General features: G+C 41.3%; 1 protein-coding gene across 1 annotated transcript in view; it reads right to left on the bottom strand.

The window, feature by feature from the left end:
- sema5a (sema domain, seven thrombospondin repeats (type 1 and type 1-like), transmembrane domain (TM) and short cytoplasmic domain, (semaphorin) 5A) overlaps positions 1-20,117 on the bottom strand; it is a 124,181-nt gene that overhangs the window by 13,115 nt on the left and 90,949 nt on the right. Inside the window, exons 16-17 of the mRNA XM_083901966.1 lie at positions 16,358-16,583; positions 1,645-1,854 (exon numbers count right to left, since the gene is read on the bottom strand). Coding sequence (XP_083758092.1) covers positions 1,645-1,854; positions 16,358-16,583 — 436 coding nt within the window. The remainder of the gene's footprint in view (positions 1-1,644; positions 1,855-16,357; positions 16,584-20,117) is intronic.

The raw sequence follows: 20,117 nt of genomic DNA, 5'->3' as shown, positions 1-20,117 counted from the left end.
TGTGTGTGCATTAATAAAGACAAGTGAAGCGATGCTGTTGTTCCACCCATAAGGTTGAATGAAGTGGCAAACAACTGACAGTTAAACACAGGAGGGAATTCACGACGAAAGAAAACATATAAATACACGACGAGAGGGACAGAGGGAAATAGGAGAGATGTAAAAAGAGGAAAAAGAGCAATAAAATGGAGACAATCATGACCATGAATCACAACACAGGTAAATATCCTTCACCAATCATCTGGATAAAACCTCACTTCATTGTGGCAGAGAGAAATTTCCTTTTCAGAACCACTTGAGAATTGCTTTTAAAGACCCGAGGATAGCTGGCAGCGCCGTGCAGGTAATTGAAGTTGCCGATGCTCTTTGTCATCTCAGTGTAATTTCTCTATCACAAAGCGACACATAAGTCGATACCTGGCCCTCAATGACGGATCGTCTCATCTCAGGCACAGATGCAAGAAAAACACAGATTCATTCGTTTCCAAACCAGATGGATGGCAGACTTAATACTCCCCCTTCTCCTTCTTATTCTTCTTCATAGTACACTAATGCATTTGAAATATGGTGGATTAAGCATGGGAGGATTACAATTGCTATATCAGCACATAATGTATCCCTCAAAATAATATCTCACTTTCACAGGAGTGCTAATTGAGTACATATTAGTATTCATTGCTACTCTAAGATGGGTTGAGTCATTTCCTTTGGGGGCACAGGAGTGCAGAGTTTTTTCATCAACATACTGTAGTTACTGTATTATTACAGTCAACATCCCAGAGCATGTGGCAAATGCATGCACAGACCTGCAATGTGATGCTCTTGGATCCGCTCGAACTCTGCACACCGAGCTAACAGCTAATAACAACCGACCCTATTAGTGGTCGTGATCAAGCTGCTGGTGGAGCACTTTCACTGACTGCATTAACAGGCTGTACAAACAGGATGGATGGTTGTTCAGGCTGTCTCTTTCGCTTGCTTACAGCATGGCACCGTTTATGAAGACAGATCATGGGGCGCCAGAGACGACGTGAAGTTCCAAGCTTTTCGGAGAGATACCTAAGCCTTTCTCCTGGGGGCTTGATTAATAATCATCAGAGACAACATCCTGCGTGTTTGCTTGGCACCCGTACTGGATACCAGGTGTGCTGTATGCCAAACCAAGCACTGGATTTCCAGTTAGACAGCTCACTTCCCTTGTCAGAAAGAGTATTCTTCTAATTAGAGAGGCTCCTCTCACTGTCATCTATTAGAGGAGTGTTGAAAATGCATTGTCGAAAGGGCTTTTCACAACAGAATAAGGCCTCCCATAGCTAGCAGCATAATTACCCAGAAATGTAATTACATGCTGAAGCACCACAGGGATTTCCTCTTAGATTCATGGTGTAAATTGGAGTCTTCGTCACCTCTTATCTGCAGCTGATTTCTTTTGATGATTCCTGATAATTTGGTTAGTTATTTTGTCACTGCGATTCTTTATCTATTAACCAAGAAAAAAAACATAGCCGGAGTGGAGTCGTGTGCATCTGTGCGAGTAAAAAAAAAGAAACAGGTTGAGTAACTCACTCCTGATTCATGTGTGTGTGTCCTTGTAGACAAAGCACAGCTTGTGGTGTGTTAAATCTCAATTTGTCCATTTCTTACCTGGACATGGGGTGATGTTACACTCCTGATACTCCTGTGCCGGCCCCAGGCAGGTCTGCCCACCGTACTTTGGCTCAGGGCTACTGCAATTCCTCTTACGGCTTCGGATCCCACGGCTGCAGTCTCGACTGCACTGGGACCAGGAACTCCAGGACGACCAGCCACCGTTCACTGTGTGGCCCGAGATCCTCCCGAGACGGAGCACCTCACCTATGAGGTACAAGGAAAAACAGATTCTAAGACTCTTCTTTCACCACAACTGTGCACTTCTACTGTAAATTGCATGTTTTCCAAATCATTTAAATGCTATTTTCGCTAAAACTGTCAGTGAGAATATGGTCGACACTTATCCTCCCGATGTTCCTGACTTCAATACAGTTTGTGCATTTATTTTGAAAAGCGAGAGGAGGCCAGAGAGTTAATAACAGCTCTTGATGGAAGTGAATGCCTTCACTGCTGCAGCTGGGAGATGAACAGTTTCGGCCACATTGTGTTGTTTTAAAAAAAAATACAAATTTTAAAACAATATCTAGACAGACAGGCAGACAGACAAGCAGACATATAGATAGATAGATGTAATTCATCATGTAATTCTTCACAGACCCTTCTGTCATTTTCCAAAAATGGATTCAGTTAGAGTTGAGTGTGCCCCGTCAATACGCGGACATGCTCGCTCATCAAACAACATCCGATGACTAATCTGCGTCTGGAAATGAGTGGATTCAGTGGAATCGTGGACTCCTAATGAAATATGAAACTGTAATTTCTATTAAACTCTAATTACCACATGCATTAATCAGTGCCCGTGAAAAGAGATAGACAGAGAAAGCCTCTGGCTTCTTTGAATGAAAAGAGTTTTTTTTTTTGAGAGCGTCATAATGAAATCCAGTGAAATTACAGTCACTGTCCAAGCAGTGCCGAGGCACTTTGCCAGAGTTCACTCATTCAGCAAATCAAGCTATTATCTATTTTTTAACACCCAAGTCTTTTGTGTCTTTTGTGCCGTTTTTTGACGTCATTCCGAACTCTTACTCAGTTTATACTTTGCCTTGGAAGAAGAGACAGTTACTTTTGTGCTGATGAGACACCAGGGGCACATATGCTGAACCACTTCACAATAACACAGTGACCTTCCTTGATTTTTATATCTCTTCAAATGTTTTCCACAGGTGAGAATTGTGTGTTACAACAGGGCTGCAAAAAATGTCAGGTTAGTTAGTAGGTAAGTTACTTGAATTATATATTGTTCATCGTTCATATTCATTTGGTGTTTTATTTTGTGAACATGTATGTTGTATTGTTTCAAATCGCCTTTTCCAGTCAAGTTTCCCACTCCTGTTCTTCAGTCTCTACTATATTCAAGCTCTGTGTCCCCTCCCTTCAGTGCCAGATCTTTATCCCAGTGTGAGAGTTCCAGCATCTTCTATTGTTATCCCAGTGATTTTGTTGTGACCCCTGCTTGTTTCGCCTGTGTGATTGATTACCCATGTGTCGACTACAGCTTGATAAAGGATTGATTGAACTTGTACTCCTGTCTCTGCTTTCTTTGCTTTGTAAGTCCATCTTCTGTCTTGAGTCTGATACCAGTGATTGTTGTAATAAACAATTAATAGTCACTAATCGCATACTCGTTTGGTCAGAAAATGTTGACCAAACCTCAAAATGATGACTATTATTTTGTCCACAAACCAACATAAATCAATTCTTGCTTAAAAACCCCTCAAACCAATGATGGAAACACTTTAGGTCATTTTCTGGAGCATTTTTTTAATTGTATTGCTTAAAATCCTCTTCACAACCCATCCATCCATTATCTACCATTTTTATCCTGGGCGATAGGCGGGGTACACCCTGGACAGTTCACCAGGGCCACATATAGAGACAAGCCACCATTCGCTCACACATCATACGGTCAATTAAGAGTGACCAATTCACCTAATCCCCATATTGCATGTTTTTGGACTGTGGGAGGAAGCCGGAGAACCCGGAGAAAACCCACGCACACGCAGGGAGAACATGCAAACTCTCTGCAGAAAGGCCCTTGTTCCGAAGTTGTTCCAAACGAGGCTCAAACCTAGGAACCCGGGTCTTCTTGCTGCAAAGGCAAGAGTGCTAACCATTACACGATTGTAACCAATTAATGAACGCAAAATAAAAAAATGTCGGCCCGAACAAATGAACTGGATCGTGATGCATCCATCTGCCCGCCCCCATGCACATGCCCCTCTTCGTGCACTAATCGTGCATGTTCAGAAGAAAACGCCAGAGTTTGTGCTAGCTTGTTAAGTCCAACGAGACAGTTGCAGCAACGTTATGACAGAAAAGGTGCCAAGAACAGGTGTTGGTCGCAAACGAAAGACATTTTTTGTGAAAGCTACCGCCAAGAAAATAGGCTGATGCAGAGCGATCCAAGACCAGAGTGAACAGTGGCGACAACTGAAAGCCCAGAAAGGGCTGCAAAGTGATGCCATGGTGGACTATTAGGGTCACTTTACGTCTTCTGTATTTTTTGTTTTTCACCATCACATTGTGAATTGAACAAGTATCCAAAAAACTGTTGTAAAGTCTGGAAAAAGGGGCGTTTGAATCAAAAATGTATCCTGCTGGAACAGTTTTTCCAGGATCTCCAACCCTACCCTTAACGGGTAATTTGTCAATCGATTCATCTTGACAAAAACTGCAGCCGTAGTATATGCAGTGCAACATATATACATAGAGGTTTCATGTATCAAGGTTCAAGTTTCAATGAGTTTATGAAATTTTTATTGAGTTATTGAACAATTTTATGTCGACGGGCGCTTTAGCTGCACTAAATAAATCTTCTTACTTTCCTTCTCGTCCATTTTGCTCACTGCCGCTCTGTATGCTCCTCTCTTCCTGTCGTTCACATTAACATTCATTTCTTTTTTTTCCCTCCTCATTCTATCTCTCTCTGTCCTCCAACCTGGCCTTGCTGTTTTGTCAGCATGCTCCTTTCACTGACAGTTATTGTGGCACGGCTGCTTTGTATTCTTTGGGTGAGGACAGTGTGTTTACCCGACACAAATCCTCGACCTGTTCATAACTACGGCCCGACCTTGGCAGTGCACAGGCCGACTCACAGAGGCATCACAGACGGCCTGAGAGCTGACAGGCCCCCGCTCTTTATTGATTCCGAGTAGTCAGTGGCACGGACTGCCCCACCCGAGAGTGTGACCCATACTCTTTATCAATCCTCCTGCAGCCCCAGAGACTGCACTCCTGCTCCAAAGGCAGTGAAATATTTCATAATCATGCTTCTCTTAAACGCACACATAAACACACACAACATAAGTACCCTACATGCTCAACTGTCACGAAATGCACTTTATTATGCTAATCTGCACAATACACACACAAGTGTTTGGCTCACTTCATTAGCTCAAGCTTTTGGCCTGACACTGTTTTAATACACTGCCTGTGTACTACGCAGGTGCCGCCATCCCATCAGCAATACAACAGCGTGGTACCCTCCCTCTCCAATAGGTAGCGACTGGATCGATTGATTTGCACAAGAGAATTAATCCCAACTCTCCTGACAAGCTGGGCCCGAGGCAAAACTAAGAAAGACACAGTGCGACATCCAGTAGTCCCCGCTGCAAAGAAAGTAGGACAAGAAAAAAGTCCCCTCCTCCCTCTCCCCCCGTTCAAACTCAAACCCTACTCAAAGGCAAAAGACCCAGTAAACAAACGTGTGTGTGTGTGTGTGTGTATGAGAGAGAGAGAGAGTGAACCCAGGCATGGGCATGAATCAGAACAAGGGGAACTAGACACGCAATGCTGTGCAATCTAACATGCTGTACGGGAACTAAAGTGAAAGAAGTGAGATGAGAGGAAGATAGGGAGGCAGAGATGGTGACGAGACGATCTCCACAAACCAATAACTCTGCTTTAAGACGTACAGACGTGAGAGAGATGATCCTGGGTCATATTTGTGTTTTTAAAATGGCTGATTTCTCCTGCCGCTCCCGTTACTGTCACTGTACGTGTGTGACGATAAACAGATGGGGGCCCAGTTACTGGTTCATTTGGAGGAATCACTGTGTCTGGGTTAGACTGATGGCGACAGCAACCTGTGTCTCTGTCTCCTCTCCTCATAAGGAGTTCTACATAGAAGAAGTTACACACACACAAGAAAAAAATATACTGATTGCCATTAACGAAGGAAAAAGGAGATAAAAGAGTGCACGTAAAGCTGAATGAAACTGTTTTTTCTTTAACAGGCCAGGTCCTCAGGGTGGAGTTAAGCTTAGTGACCAGGCTGGTTTTCATGCTTCACGACAACACCTCCTCCTCGACAAAGCTGACATGAGTGCAGAGTAGCCGAGGATACAGAGAGGTGGAAAAATCGCTAACCTTCAGCTGTGAAGGGAGATGCACTTGTCATGTGTGAACAAAGATTTATTGACACGGCGTTAGCGTTAGACTTGAGACACTAAGAGAAAATAATGGAAGTGCTTCTGCCCGTCTGTCTTAGATCCTTCACTGCACATTCACTCCCCATTTTTCCTTGTCCTCCCTCCTCCCCATGCTTCCCTGTGGTGGGACTCTTCTTTTGAATATAAGTGCGGTCAAACGCGCACAACCATATTTGTATCTTTAAAAAAAAAGTGGGGCTGTTGTAGCTCACTGTTGCCATGCCTTTTAAAAATCACACACTGAGCTGTCCTGAATTCTGCTAAGCAAGAGTCGACCCAGAAAAAAAAAACTCCACCGGGATGTTCTCTGGAGGAGCCAAATAAAAAGTTTGTGAGGCTGCAATTAAAACCCGGGTCTCTGAGGAAAACAGCGATTAACACGTGCAAGTAATGAACCCAGGACATACACGCAAACTGATTAGACTTTGATCAATTTGATAACCGTCCTCTGCTGGGACATTTTAATCATGTTGCATGACTGATTATTGAGTTAGCGCGACTAAAAATGAACGTTTACTTGCTTCTTCTGGCTATATTTATATGTAATTTCAGTGATGTTTACCGATTAAGCAGTAAAAGGGGTTCCTATTGAGTAAGACTCCAAATCAGTTTAATTTCTTCTCCATTAATTTTAAATCACTATTGCTTTAATCACCACTCGTCTTTGAGTTTAATGTTTTGACAAGAAATTATTTTATTTTTTTTTAGCTTCTGGTCTTTAAAGCACCTTTAAGAAGATGATAGTGACCCAAACTGCAAAAAAAACACACACCTTTTGAGAAGAGAGTTTCAAAGCATCTGTGTTTACCGTGATGGACGTCTTTAATGGATACTCAAGTGTCTGTGAGTTGATTTTTATTCTGTGGTGAAAATGAACCGACACTAGCAGCTGTTGGAAGAATTTAAATTACCTGGAGTTTGACATTAATGGGTTTAAACACACAGAGCACTCATGCTTAAGGCACTAATGTCTCCAAGTACGTTTATTATTCCAAATACAGAATTTCTCAGAATGAAACGACTGATGATGCTGAGCTTGACCATGGTTCACTTCCAGCCTCTTACTCCTGCTGGATTTTTTAAAAGGTGACCATAATAGAAAAAGCAAATGTCAATAGAATTTAAGACATTTTATTCCCTTCAACTATCCCTCTTGCCAATACAATCTCAGGTAACAAACGGGAGTGATTTCATTCTCCCCACCTACAAAAAACGTGCTTCCATCAAATAAACAACATTTTCTCTCTTTGCCTGGCGAGAAGAGATGCACAGCTCTAAACTCAGAGGCAGCGTTCAGTCTCCCAAAAAAAAAAAGAAGCACCTCAGAGCATATTTAATCAATATCAGAGAAGAGTTAAGTTCACTGAATCCCAAAGACCAGAAACTTTCCTTGGCTCTTGTTAATCTTTATTGTTAAAACGAGGCCTGCATCAAAACCCTGTGTTATAATTTTTTGGAGCTCGGTGGGATGAGTTTTTGCACGCCAAGATAAAAAGGGGATTTTTAACTGCCAGACAGTGTTGTTTTTTTAATCGCCTATGCTGTCTTGCGAATGTGTTGACACAATGTTCCTAAAAATCTGTGCCACTCTATTTTTGCAACACTGCATGCAAGGGGGGAGGTGATGGGGACAGACAGTGAGACAGTTGAACCCTACATGTGTGGTTTCAAGGTTAATTGCAACAAGGTTTTGAACTCTGTCTCACGGTATAATCTCAGAGAGGACATAGGTTGTGGCAGCGAGGGACATCATCAACTACTTGGTGAAAGCTACAACTCCATTTAAGACAAGAATAGACACCATGACTATTACTGGACATGTATGATCTGTGTTTTCAATGTACTCTCCTTTATTATATTATGCTATGCTGCATAATTGCATCTAAAGGTGCAGGAGACAGCAGTCGTGTCAAACTTGTGATTACACAACCCGTCACCACCGCAAACCTCATATGATTCTCACATTTTTGGTAGATTTAACTGACATTCACCATTTTCCACCTCCTGCCTTTATTCCACTTCATCACCAGCATCCTAACTCGGGGGGGGGGAATTGCATCTTGTCTTCTGATTTCAGGAGAAGATGCTTTTTTTTTTTCAATGTCAAAAAATAGTTGAAATGAATGAAATGGACTCTTATCCACATTTCCAATTGTCTTATTCTTATTGAAATACATTATGCGTGCTCATGCAAGAAAGTACCTCCATGTCCTAAAATGTCAGTGCCTTAAATTGTGACATTGCCTGGACAGGCACTGCTGAGGAGAGACATGGGGCTGTATGGGGCACATGGTGGTGTGACGGGTGCCTTACAGCACTAAGGCAACCAGCGTGTTTTCACTAGCTGGACTCGACTCGGCATGGCACGGCACGACACGTTATTTTGCTCTTCCATTAGCAGTAATACCTGGGCTTTTTAGTACAAGCTCAGGCGAGGTTCCAAGTGAGCTGAGACGCCATCGCAGGGAAGAGGCACAAGAGCCCTGCCAAACACACTGTAGATCTGACTTAACAATCCTGAAAACATGCGATAATCTCCAACAAGGAAATGTCTAAAATATCATCATTTAACAGAGGAGTCTGGTATATTTAGCGACAGCCCTGCTGAAAGCCTGTGATCGCGAGAGGCAAGCCGCATCACAGCAACCCCGTTGGTGTTTTTCAGTTCAGTGAATGTGTCAGACGGAGTCTGTGCTCCAAGTACTGAACTAATCTTTCAACTATTATTAATTAATTTAATTAACTGATTCTAATGATTCAATACACCGAGAACAACTGCTTTACAAGTCACTAGTTTGTGTGTGTCGCGTATAAAACCAAGTCAAGGCAGTTTCATGCTGTGCTGTGATGACTCCGCCATGAACATTCATACAAAGCCTCGTCACCTTGAGTTTGAATGTTCTCCTTGTACTCCAGTTTCCTTTCACTGTCCAAAAAAAACCATGCATTGACTAGATCTAGGTCTCACTTGCAAAATAGATTCTAATCTCAAAGTTTTTTTTCCCTCATAAAAAAAAAGAAGTTTGTATTCACTCGGTTGCTCCACCACTGCTGCCTTTTCATCATAAAGAGTGTAGCTTCAAAAGAAAAAAAATAGTAGAGAGGCAGAAAAACAATAAAAGTGCATGGATGGCTGTCATCTGTCAGAAGCATCCCTCTGCTCTGTCCTATGTTTACTGTGTCTGCCCGTGACACCTGTGTAGAAGAAACTAATCTGTAGCCCAAGAGAAAGCCCTCGCCTTGATAACACATCAGCTGAAGTGAAACACATCAGGCTGCTGACACGCCACCCGCTCTCCCTGGGTAAAAAAAAAAAAAAAAAATGAAGCCATCACTCACCGACACAAACCAGTAAAATTACATACTCACAACTTTCTGCAGAAATGTCTTTCATCTCTCCAGTGCTTTCTCTTTCTCTCACTGTGTCTGTGTCGGACTTTGTGAGAAGCAAATTGCAAAAAACTGGAGAAAAAAAAAAAAAAAACCTCTGTGAGCTCAAAATGAGTGCTGCTGCATCACAAAACAAGTGTGGTTGAATTTTTAACTCTTTCTGCATGGAGTTTGTATGTTCTCCCCCCGTGTGTGCGTGGGTTTTCTCCGGATTCAGTTTCCTCCCACAGCCCCAAAACAGAGCAGATTTTTGGGGATTAGGCAAATTGGACACTATAAATTGACGGTAGGTGAGAGAGTGGGAGTGAATGGCTGTTTGTCCTGTGTGGCCCTGGACCCCTTTTTGTGCCCTATATGTCAGGTGGGATTGGCAGCTCCCGTGACCCTCATGTGGAGGATAAAGCGGTAGATGGATGGATGGATGGATGAATTTCAGACTTAATGGAATTATGTAGCATTATTGATTGAATGAGACAATCTGACGTGAAAATAATAATAGATGTTTTTTGTTGGTTGCTGATGGACAGGCAGCAAGTCTGAAGCCTGAAGAATATTCAGAGTGGAGCAGGTCAATTCATTTTCACTTCCCTAAAACCACTTGTCCAAATAAGAGCTTAGTAATGGCGTAGTGGTTTCTGGGAAGGACAATCGCACTGACTGATCTCACCTTCCAGACCTTCCAAACTCTGCCTGATGATTCTCAATATGCCTTGGCTAATCTGATCTAAATTATAATATTATAGGTGGAATATGACTAAAATACTACATTAAATATCATTTTACTGTAATAATTTTACTGAGATCTTTCTGTTTCATATTCGCAACAGTAAAATATATATATATATAAAAATCTGCACTTCTTACTCCACTGTATTTATTGGGCAGTTTTAGATGCTGTTTTATTCAAAGGTTAACATTTTATATGCAGAGTAATTTATGATGCGATAATATGGATTGCACTGCTGCACGAGTGTAAAACTAGTTCCAACTCAACCAACTTTCCCACCGTGACTGGTCATAGGGGACTGAATGGTCTGAATTATGAGAAGCATATTTTCCATCAAAGTACGATCGTTTTATTATAATCATCAATAATATTTTTTTTTATTTTATGACACAAAATGTAGTATTTTTATATCGCAGTACTACAATTTTTAGGATCTATTGAAACTTTGAACCGAAAGGCACAGAAGAATTTCATATTCGCTTTTATCGTTGCCTTCTGCAGATGCTTTTCCTTCCAACTCATAATTGTTATCAGTGTAATTAAAGTCGCATTGTCGTCGCTTGTTCGCTTCATAGCGGCGTGGGCTGTGGAGTTTGTGGATTATTGAATGTCGAGAGACCATTCCCTGTGTTTGTCCTTGAGGCAGCACTTTTCATTGAACCTTGTGGAGATGCAACATAGTACTGTGGCACCAGCATATCGGCTAAAAGAGGGGAACAAAAGCATCCTGTTTGCAGTGAATGCCACAGAGTATTGTACATGATGGAATATTGTGTGCAGGATGTGCACCGATATGAATCTATAGCTTATTTTGTGTAGGTATAAAGCATATTTTTCCCTGCCCAGAGGTGGATAAATGCTTGCATATACACACCATTACACAACTCTAAGTATATAAAGTAGACCTGTCAGGCTGCAGTTTTATTCCCACACTGAGAAGGTGTGAATGGGTGCTGCGGTAAACCTGATACTTGATACATTCAATGTATTCGTTTTTGGCATTTCCAAAACATACCAAATTGCAAAAGTGTCAGAAATGGAATTAAAAGTTGAACAAAAGCTCCACACATTTGAGTGTCTGGCTATTAGTTTCACTGCTGCTTATGGAAAAAGTGAATTTCAAGTGTGGGTTACCATGAAGATCAACGAAAAACTCAGAAACAAAAAGTTTTGGATGCCAGTTGTGGATGAGGATTATCATGATTACTATTATTATAATAACATGCTGATTGTTACTTGCCACATCTTCTGCACTGAAACAACAAAGATGCTGACATTTCACTTTATCATGGACAGCACGTACCCATTAAGCGCAGGGTTAAAGCCCCGAATAGGAGCGTTGCCTTATCATAAATTACCAATCAACCACTGTTTCATGGAGCGAACCTTTGCCTTAATATAGGGATGTATTCATCTAGAACTACAGAGAAAGACAAAATGTAAAAGAGCAGCGGGGTGATGAGGAATATGCAAACATCAATTGTCTTGTGTAAACCACCTTGTAATATTCATTTTGAGCTAATGCATAAATATTATATGAAGACATACAATAGCATTGAATGAAAGTAATGGGATGGAAAAGAAAAGGCTATGTTTTATAAATTGCCTTTTGGTTTATGGACATTTAAAAATACATGGCTGTAGAGGCAATTATGCAAATGATCAAATGTTTGGGGTTTTTTTCCATTCAGACGTATGAATTATGATTGAAATAAAAGAAGGGAAGAAAAATGGCTATGGCAGCAACGAGACTAATCACTGGCTGTCCAAGACAAGAGGGGGTTTTAAATAACTACAGATCTTAAGAAATTAACTCATCACAATCATTAAGCCGTGATCAGTGAAACGAAACAAGTCCGTATGTTATGCAGAATTAAAGCTCATTGTAAATGCTTGGTTAAACCATACACTCATGATTTATCTCACATAATAAAAGACAGACATCTTAAAATAAGAGACACTGAAACACAAAGGAAGAAGGGGATCTGGAGAAGAGCTCCGGAGCGTTAGTAGCATCTCAAACATCTATTTAATCCCGCTATTGGTGGGGGGGATTAATTCTGTGCATCGCAGATCCGACTTCCAGGTGTGCTTCATGCGCCGAAACCTCTGAAAGCAATCCACATCATCAAATGTCAGCTCTATCCGATAGCTCACAAACATGGTGACATTCTGCCTGAGACGGCAGAGGCGAGGAAGATCTGAGGCATCGCAGCAGGAGGGGCTTTTTATTGAGTAGCGGGAAAGCGACATCAGTGGGACATCGAGGCAGCAAAAGAATCGTTTACAGTTCATGCGTTGGTTTTAAATGAGAAAAGAAACAAACAAACAAAAACAGACAGTATTTACACCAGGGAGCCGGCGCCGCGCTATCCATTTTAATGGTTCCTTACTGGCCCATCAAATAAAATGTTGATTATTATTCCGTTTATAATTAGAATTGTTATTATTATTTATATTATGCGGCTGTTATCTATTTATATTCCTATTGTACTCCTCTTATTAGTGTCATTATGATGATTTCCTCTGTTATATCAATTACGAAGCATGTAATTGAACTCTAAATAACAGGAATATATTACCTTTAGTTTACTAGGCAGCAACAAAATGGAGGATTTACAGAGGATTTAAGTTTATTTTTGCTTTAGTGCACAGATGAATGGTTAGAATTTTGACATTGAAACTAATTAAGTGGCATGATTGATTACAAATAGCGACTTTTAAGAAATGGTTAGAAATTTGACATTGAATCAAGGATAATAATTAAGGATACTGTAAAGAACAAAGGGATTGCTCTTAACTTTAAGAGCAAATTACCTAAATCCCCTTGAAAATGAGTTTGTGGTGGTTCTCTGCAAATTTAATCAACTTAGGCTGCAGAAGAGCTAGTGTCAGCCACAAAAAACCCCTTAAAGATCTCTAAAGAAGGGTTCTGCGTTGTTGCTTCACCGCAGAACCGAGTGCACTGATCTCTATCCCACTCTCTCTCTCTCTCTGACAAACACATTGACAACAGACTCATCTGTCATAATAGACTGTCCATCACTGACGGAATGTTCCTACACCGGTGGGTCAGGGGACCATGAGGAAAAAAAGAAAAGAAAATCCATAAAGTTTTCCCACTCATCAGCAGGCGGGAAGAACACAGCCTAACCCCTGACGCCGGTTTCTGCTTATAGGCGAAGATGTGGATACTTAGAATAACCAGGCCAAGAGAGCAGAGTAAATGTTAAACAAACAGACAACCACAACTGCCTCACACATTACAAATCACACAGTATCTGATTACTATCGAATATTAGGTGGAGGAGAAAAAATAAATTACAACCGATACATAAATGGGTACAATATATCAGGACTACAGCTTTAGCCGAACTGTAGATTAGTTAAAAAGATGTTAAAATCCTGAAAAAGTGCTTTGATCGCCAACATTTAGCAAATAAAATGTCTAAAATCTCAATATTTAACAGAGGAGTCTGCTGAAAGCCACTGTATTTCAGTTCAGTGACTGTGTCAGATGGAGCCTGTGCTCCGGTCATGCAGGAAGTACTGAACGATTCTGTGGACAAATCGTTTTAATTAACTGCTTCTAATGATTCAGTACATCGAAAACAACTGCTTTAAAAGTCACTAGCTTGTGTGTGTGTGTGTGTCACGTGTAAAACTGCAGCCATGCAGTGATGGCACCGCCCACGTTGAGGAGGTATGATATCGTAATGGAAAACCAACCAAACCGTGGAGAGTCCAGGCGAGCTGGGACCATGTAGTGGGGAAGAAAAAATGATAATAGAAATGGGTCTGGTCCACCTCTCTAATTGACAAATTTTCATCTGGCCAAACATTTATAGTGGCTGCCATGGTACCTTTACTGAATTCACCCAAGTACTCTATCCTGACATAACCTCTAACCCAGGCTTTCTCATTCCTGGTCCTGAGGACCGACTGCCCTGAACATTTTAGATGTTTCCCTGCTCCAACACACCTGATTCAAACAGTCAGCTCATCAGCAAGCTACATAAGTCTGATAACGATCCATTCATTTAACACGTCTAAAAGGTTTTCTTACCTGGTTAGGAAAACTTCCTTTTGGCTAAAAAAAAACGAACCAAAACACTAAACACGTTAACAAATCTGGCAAACACACCCTTCCACAAGGTGCCCAAACACACACACACACACACACACACACACACACACACACACACACACACACACACACACACACACAGACTGCAAAAATGATGAAAAAGTGGATCTTTGAAGTCAGTTCTCCCCCCTTGTTCTGCTGTTTTGACATAAAAGTCTTCTTGGATGTGAGTCACATTGAGGTGTGGAGTTGAACAATCAACATAGGACAAGGGGAGAATAGCACACAAGAGGCCATGAACACCTCATTCAAAGTGTTCACCACAGCTGTGGCGAAACAGCCTTCAAAAAAAAAGTGAAAATATATTATTTTTCTTTGGACATTCATTAAAAGCTATGAAAAATACAGTTTTGATACGATATAAAATAATTTGTTACAAGACCACGCTTTGAGGTTATGTAAACCAGCAACGTTGCCTGCAGTGATGTTAGATAACTACTTTAAAAATGCCAATATAATATAAGTGGAATATAAAGTGCACTAGCATCATGACCAATCACTGCTTTGGTACATAACGTGTGCAGAATGAGGTCTGTCTTTATTAAAAGGTAAATTATAACTCACATAAATTAAAGGAAATTATCTAAATTTAACACAGAACTCACTGAGGTGCACAATTTGCACCTCGGTGAGTTTCGTTAACAGTGTTTCTCATTTTCCACCTATTGCAAATATGAGGAAACAACACTCATGTTCGCATGCTGTTTGTTGAATGGCTTTGAAGTGTGTACCGCGCTATTCACACATCACCATCTGTCTGCTGTGGACTACAGGCTGCATACATGCTGCAGCACGGATGAACATGTTGGATAAAATACTTCACTTTTTCGATTGTCAAACACAAAAAACTAATCCAATATCACGTACGTGGTGAAAAACTCTAATGAAACACATTGTGTCTGTTACTTCCTCTCTCTAATTAAATATTCGACACACCCACCCAGTAATGCTCAAGTCTTTCTTCACTAATGATGAGGATGTTTAACTGTCAATCTCCTAAGGCAGGTTTACTTAGTGGCTGCCAGCACTCTGTTTTTTTTTTTTTTTTAAACCCTCCAGGAACATTTAAGCGTTACTTTCAAAGTATAAGTAGAACAGCTTCTTCCAGCGACATCACTGAAGGGAAAACCAGAGATGAATAATCATAAATGATGAAAAAAAAAAAAAAAAAAAGAGATCAGAGGAGAGAAAACCCCACTGTTAGTGTGCACTAAGGCTAACCTCTGTGATTACTGCACCATGTGGTAGCGACACACCGCCCAGAGCCACAGATGAAATTAAAGTGATGGGAGGTCGCTGCAGCTCATCTTTAAAGATGTACATAAAACAAAACAAAAAATCATTTTCTTTCTGAGGCAAAAGGGCTTTACCATAAAGACACATGAACTGATGCTTTTGACTCTGGTTGGCTGTGATGTGGTACCACATCGTCTGTCTCCCTTCTAATATGGATCCACTTGACAACATAAACAACCTCTCAATTAGTGGCTTGTTTGTACAGACGTTTACACTGTTTAGTCCTCCAGGGGTGTGGCTCACCCAGACTATGTGGTCCACCAAATCAGGCACAAGGGGAAAGCTGGAATGATGACTTAAAGGTTTGTGTAGTGCAACTTGTGTGCACACATCTGTGTGTATGAGTGAGAAAGACAGCATGGAGGAGCTAAAATTAGTTGTCAATAGATGATTGGTTTGGTGGATTGGAGGTTTGTTGACACGTCTGAAACTTTCATCTGCTGATTACATCGAGTGGGAAGGGACCATCGACAAGAGAGCTGGTTAGGATATTGCTTCTGTAACTTTTGCAGCACAGCAAGAAGAAAAGTTTTAGAAAAAAAAAAAAAGACTAAATGTAATGAACAACAGACACGCAGAAAGAAGGAATGGCTTAAGGCGAGAAGGCCAGTAACTAGCCTGCAGAGACACAGAGAGCCAGTTGGAGTGAGATAACAGAAACAACCAGAGGATGAGATGAGCTCGAAAAGAAACCATCTGTCTCTTCCACTCACTCACCGTCAGTGGAGCAGCCGGTGGATCCATCACTGGAGCAGTAGCGCATCTCGATCCTCTGTCTGCCCACTTCGAGGAGGCTGGGGTCGGGGATGCGAGCTTTGCACGTGTAGCGGAAACGCTGCTCATAGTGGCCGCCATTGTCAGAAATGTTAACGGGCGTCCATGGAGTCCAAGGTGTGGTCTTCTTCAGGTCAGGACAGGGCAGGGGGTTGCACGACTGGTATTCCTGCGGACGGAGAGACGGAAACGTTTCACTACTTTCATATTTCACAACGTTATTGTAGAGCTTATGGTCTGTTTCACTGCAAACGCTTACAAGCGGGCAAAAAAATGTGTGTGGATTTGTAAATTAGCGTAGGAAGAGATTATCACAAATCATTAAAGCAATAATTAAGCATGACAAGCTAAGACGGACATTTCTGGTGTATTTCCCAAGAATAATAATGGACAGGACAATGGCTTTTGGAATTCTCAGCTGTGACAAATATGAAATGAAACAGCGTATTTTACGAGGAAATAAAAAGCCCTTTTAAAGCTTTCATCCTTTCAACCGCTCATCCTTGAAACCCTCTTTATTCCAATTCTGGATGGTTTTATGGATGTGGATGGGTCCAGTACATTTTCCCCCCTCCAAAAAACGATGGGAAATCCAACCAAGTCCAGTTTCCCTGTCCCCCGCGTAAGCTGCCATTCTGCCAACACACACTGCCCGACTTCTTTTCGGCCATTCTCTGAACATGGAATTGGAGGTAAACAAGCTGGGCAGAAAAGGTCATTGGTCATTTATTTTTATTACCAAGGGAAAAGGAGGAAAGAGAGGGTGATAGTGAGGACATTTGAGGAAGTGGAGAGAATAGAAAAATAATGCAATAACGGCAGCCCTTTTTCCCCTCATCTGCATCGGACTTTGAGAGCTAGGTATAGATGGGAAAATGCATCACTGAAGCTCTAACAATGTTATTTGGGATTTTCATCACTATATATATATATTTTTTACTTTCCCTCCACTTCCTGCCACTAATCCGAACTACCGGTCAAAACATATACAATGCATCTTGTGCGGTGCTGTGTTTGATGATACGATTCAAGAAGATAAAGGGTGGGTAATAGGTGGTCCAGGCCCCCTTTTATGTCGAGATAAATAAATAAGGAGGTGCAGGCAGTGATATGTCTGGAGAAAACGACACCACAGAAAAAGGCGGCGAGATGACTGCCATTTTCCTCACCACTAGTTTATTTATGCTGAATAGGCCTTGAGTGACTGCCAGACCTTGACAAAATAAGATAAGAGTTCTTTTCTGCACATCCGTCAGCCTGTCACACAGGATGGGCTGGCAGGTCAGCTGAGGAAAGCACTATACATCAAACAGTATACAGGTCTCTCATGGTCTCTCTTCCCATTCATCTATTTACCTTTTCTTTTATATTTCTCTTTTTTTTTTTTTTTTACACACAATGTTCATAACTTGCTTTGTGTCAGCTCTCTTTCTCGCTTTTCTTGTTTCCTTTTTCTCTGTGTATCGCTGTTTCATCTCTCTCTGTCGCTCCCCATACACCTTCCTTTCTATCTATCTCCTCCTGTCCCTTGCTCTTCCTGTCTCTCTTCCCCGGGGTAGTGAGGTTAAAAACACAGGGAGGATTTAGATTCTGTTAAGGCTCCGTGATGAATGAGGGTGTCACCGCCGCCGCACTTCCTGCCTCTCTGCCATCTAGCTCCGTAATCATCTCCAGACATTAATATTTAACATGTTCACGCATCACGGTCCATCCACCAATCTGTGATTAGAAACCAATAAAAAAATGGAAGAAGGAAAAAAAAAAAAAAGTCCACCTTAGTGCGACAGTTAAAGTGAAAACATGACATGTATTGGGGGGAAAGAACGCAAACGATCTGTGGCTGTTTGTTGTGTTGAGTTGTTGATGGTGGCCAAACACAATAAATATTTAATGAGGCTTGTCTAGTAAGCATTTTTCCCCGCGCTTCCCTATGGATTAGTGTCGATGCAGAGGGTTAAGGAGATAATTACTGTGTTTTAAGCTAACCCTCATTCAAGGTCTCTAAAGGCATCCACATCAACTACAGCTTAAGTGTATGTGGCAAGGTGGTCAGCATTTGTGAAATAAAGGCCATTTTTTGTGGTGGTGAGTGGACATTATTGAATTTCAAGGAGTCATAAGCTTAAGAATAGGGATGTACGATATTGGACTTTTTGCAAATATCCGATATCTGATATGCAGATATGCTGGGAGCGCTTGGGCACATTTTTCCCTGTGCCCAACTGCAGAGGTCATTGAGTCTTTTCTGTAGTGAAATTAACATCATATTTTGTCGACTCATGTCACAGCAGATGTATCGAAGTCAAGGAGGTAGCAGCCTTTTTACCCTACTGTTGCAGTCAGTCATTAGTCATATCGGCAGATCTCGGTGTGTTCGCTGATGTATACGATAATACACCATAAGAGGTTCAGAGAAATTGTGTTTATCATTTTTTACAGGCTGCACTTTATTCAATAGTTATAAGTACATTTAGGGTGTTATGGTTGTGGTAGGGTCTTAAAATCCATCTAGCAAAACTGTGCCCAATGCTTGCTTTTGTCCCATCTGTGGGTTCATGATTTGTGTATATTTACTTCTCCATCTTGTTTTACTTTATTATACTTTATCAGACTAGAACCCAACTTCCAGCTGCTAGCTGTATTACTCCAGGAATTAAGCACAATTTGTTTACTTTTTCTGTTTATTTGTTTGTGAATGTGTCTGGCTAGGTAAGGATATGTTTGGGGGTGGGGTTAGGGCTAGATAAGTTCTCTCACTGTGTGCTATGTACTGTTATTTTCTCTCGCTTTTATGGATGTTTTATGAAAATTTCTCTTGTCCTATGGGTCGATTGTACACTTTATAAGCTCCTGTCAACATTTTACAATTTGATATTTGTGTGAAAATTCAATAAAAATATCTTTGAGGAAAAAAAAAAATCCATCTAGCCATTTATCTTCTACCATTTTATCCTCCACATAAGGGTCGTGGGGGGGGGGGGGCACTGTGCCAGTCTCAGCTGACATAGGGCGATAGGTGGCGTACACCCTGGACAGGTCACCAGTCCAGCAGGGACACATAGAAACAGACAACCATTCACTCTGACACTCACTCCCTATGGTCAATTTAGAGTGTCCAATTTACCTCATCTCCACACTGCATGTTTTTGGACTGTGGGAAGAAACCTGGAGAAACCGGAGAAAACCCATGCACACACAAGGAGAACATGCAAACTCCATGCTGAAAGGCACTTGTTCCAACCAGGTCACGAACCCAGGCCTTCATGCTTCAAAGGCAAGAGTGCTAACCACTGCACCACTGCCCGTCTTGATGACAAATCATTAAAAAAATCTTCCTCAGGTTTTCAACAACACACTAAGATTAGATTCAATTGGATGACTGACAGACAGACAATCATTACCCTGATAGCAATCGCCTGTCGCACCAGTGAGTCCATAATGACAGAAAAAGGTCAAGTATTGCATCTGGTAACAATTCTGAAAAATGGTGAACAATGTATTGTTGTGAACAGCAATTAAATGAGACTTATTATGGCTCCAACATAATGTGGATTCAAGGTCTGGCACAATAACAAAAAAAAACAAAACAGAAGCGCTCCCTCTTGCTTTAACGGTGCCCATGTTTTGAATAATGCATTCAAAATTGAGCTAAGGATGTGCAATAAACACCAGTCCATCTTGTCCCCTTTAAAACCCATTAGCC

This window comes from Microchirus variegatus (assembly GCF_963457635.1).
Source record: "Microchirus variegatus genome assembly, chromosome: 15".
Lineage (NCBI taxonomy): Eukaryota > Metazoa > Chordata > Actinopteri > Pleuronectiformes > Soleidae > Microchirus > Microchirus variegatus.
This window is presented reverse-complemented; position numbering and strand designations above follow the sequence as displayed.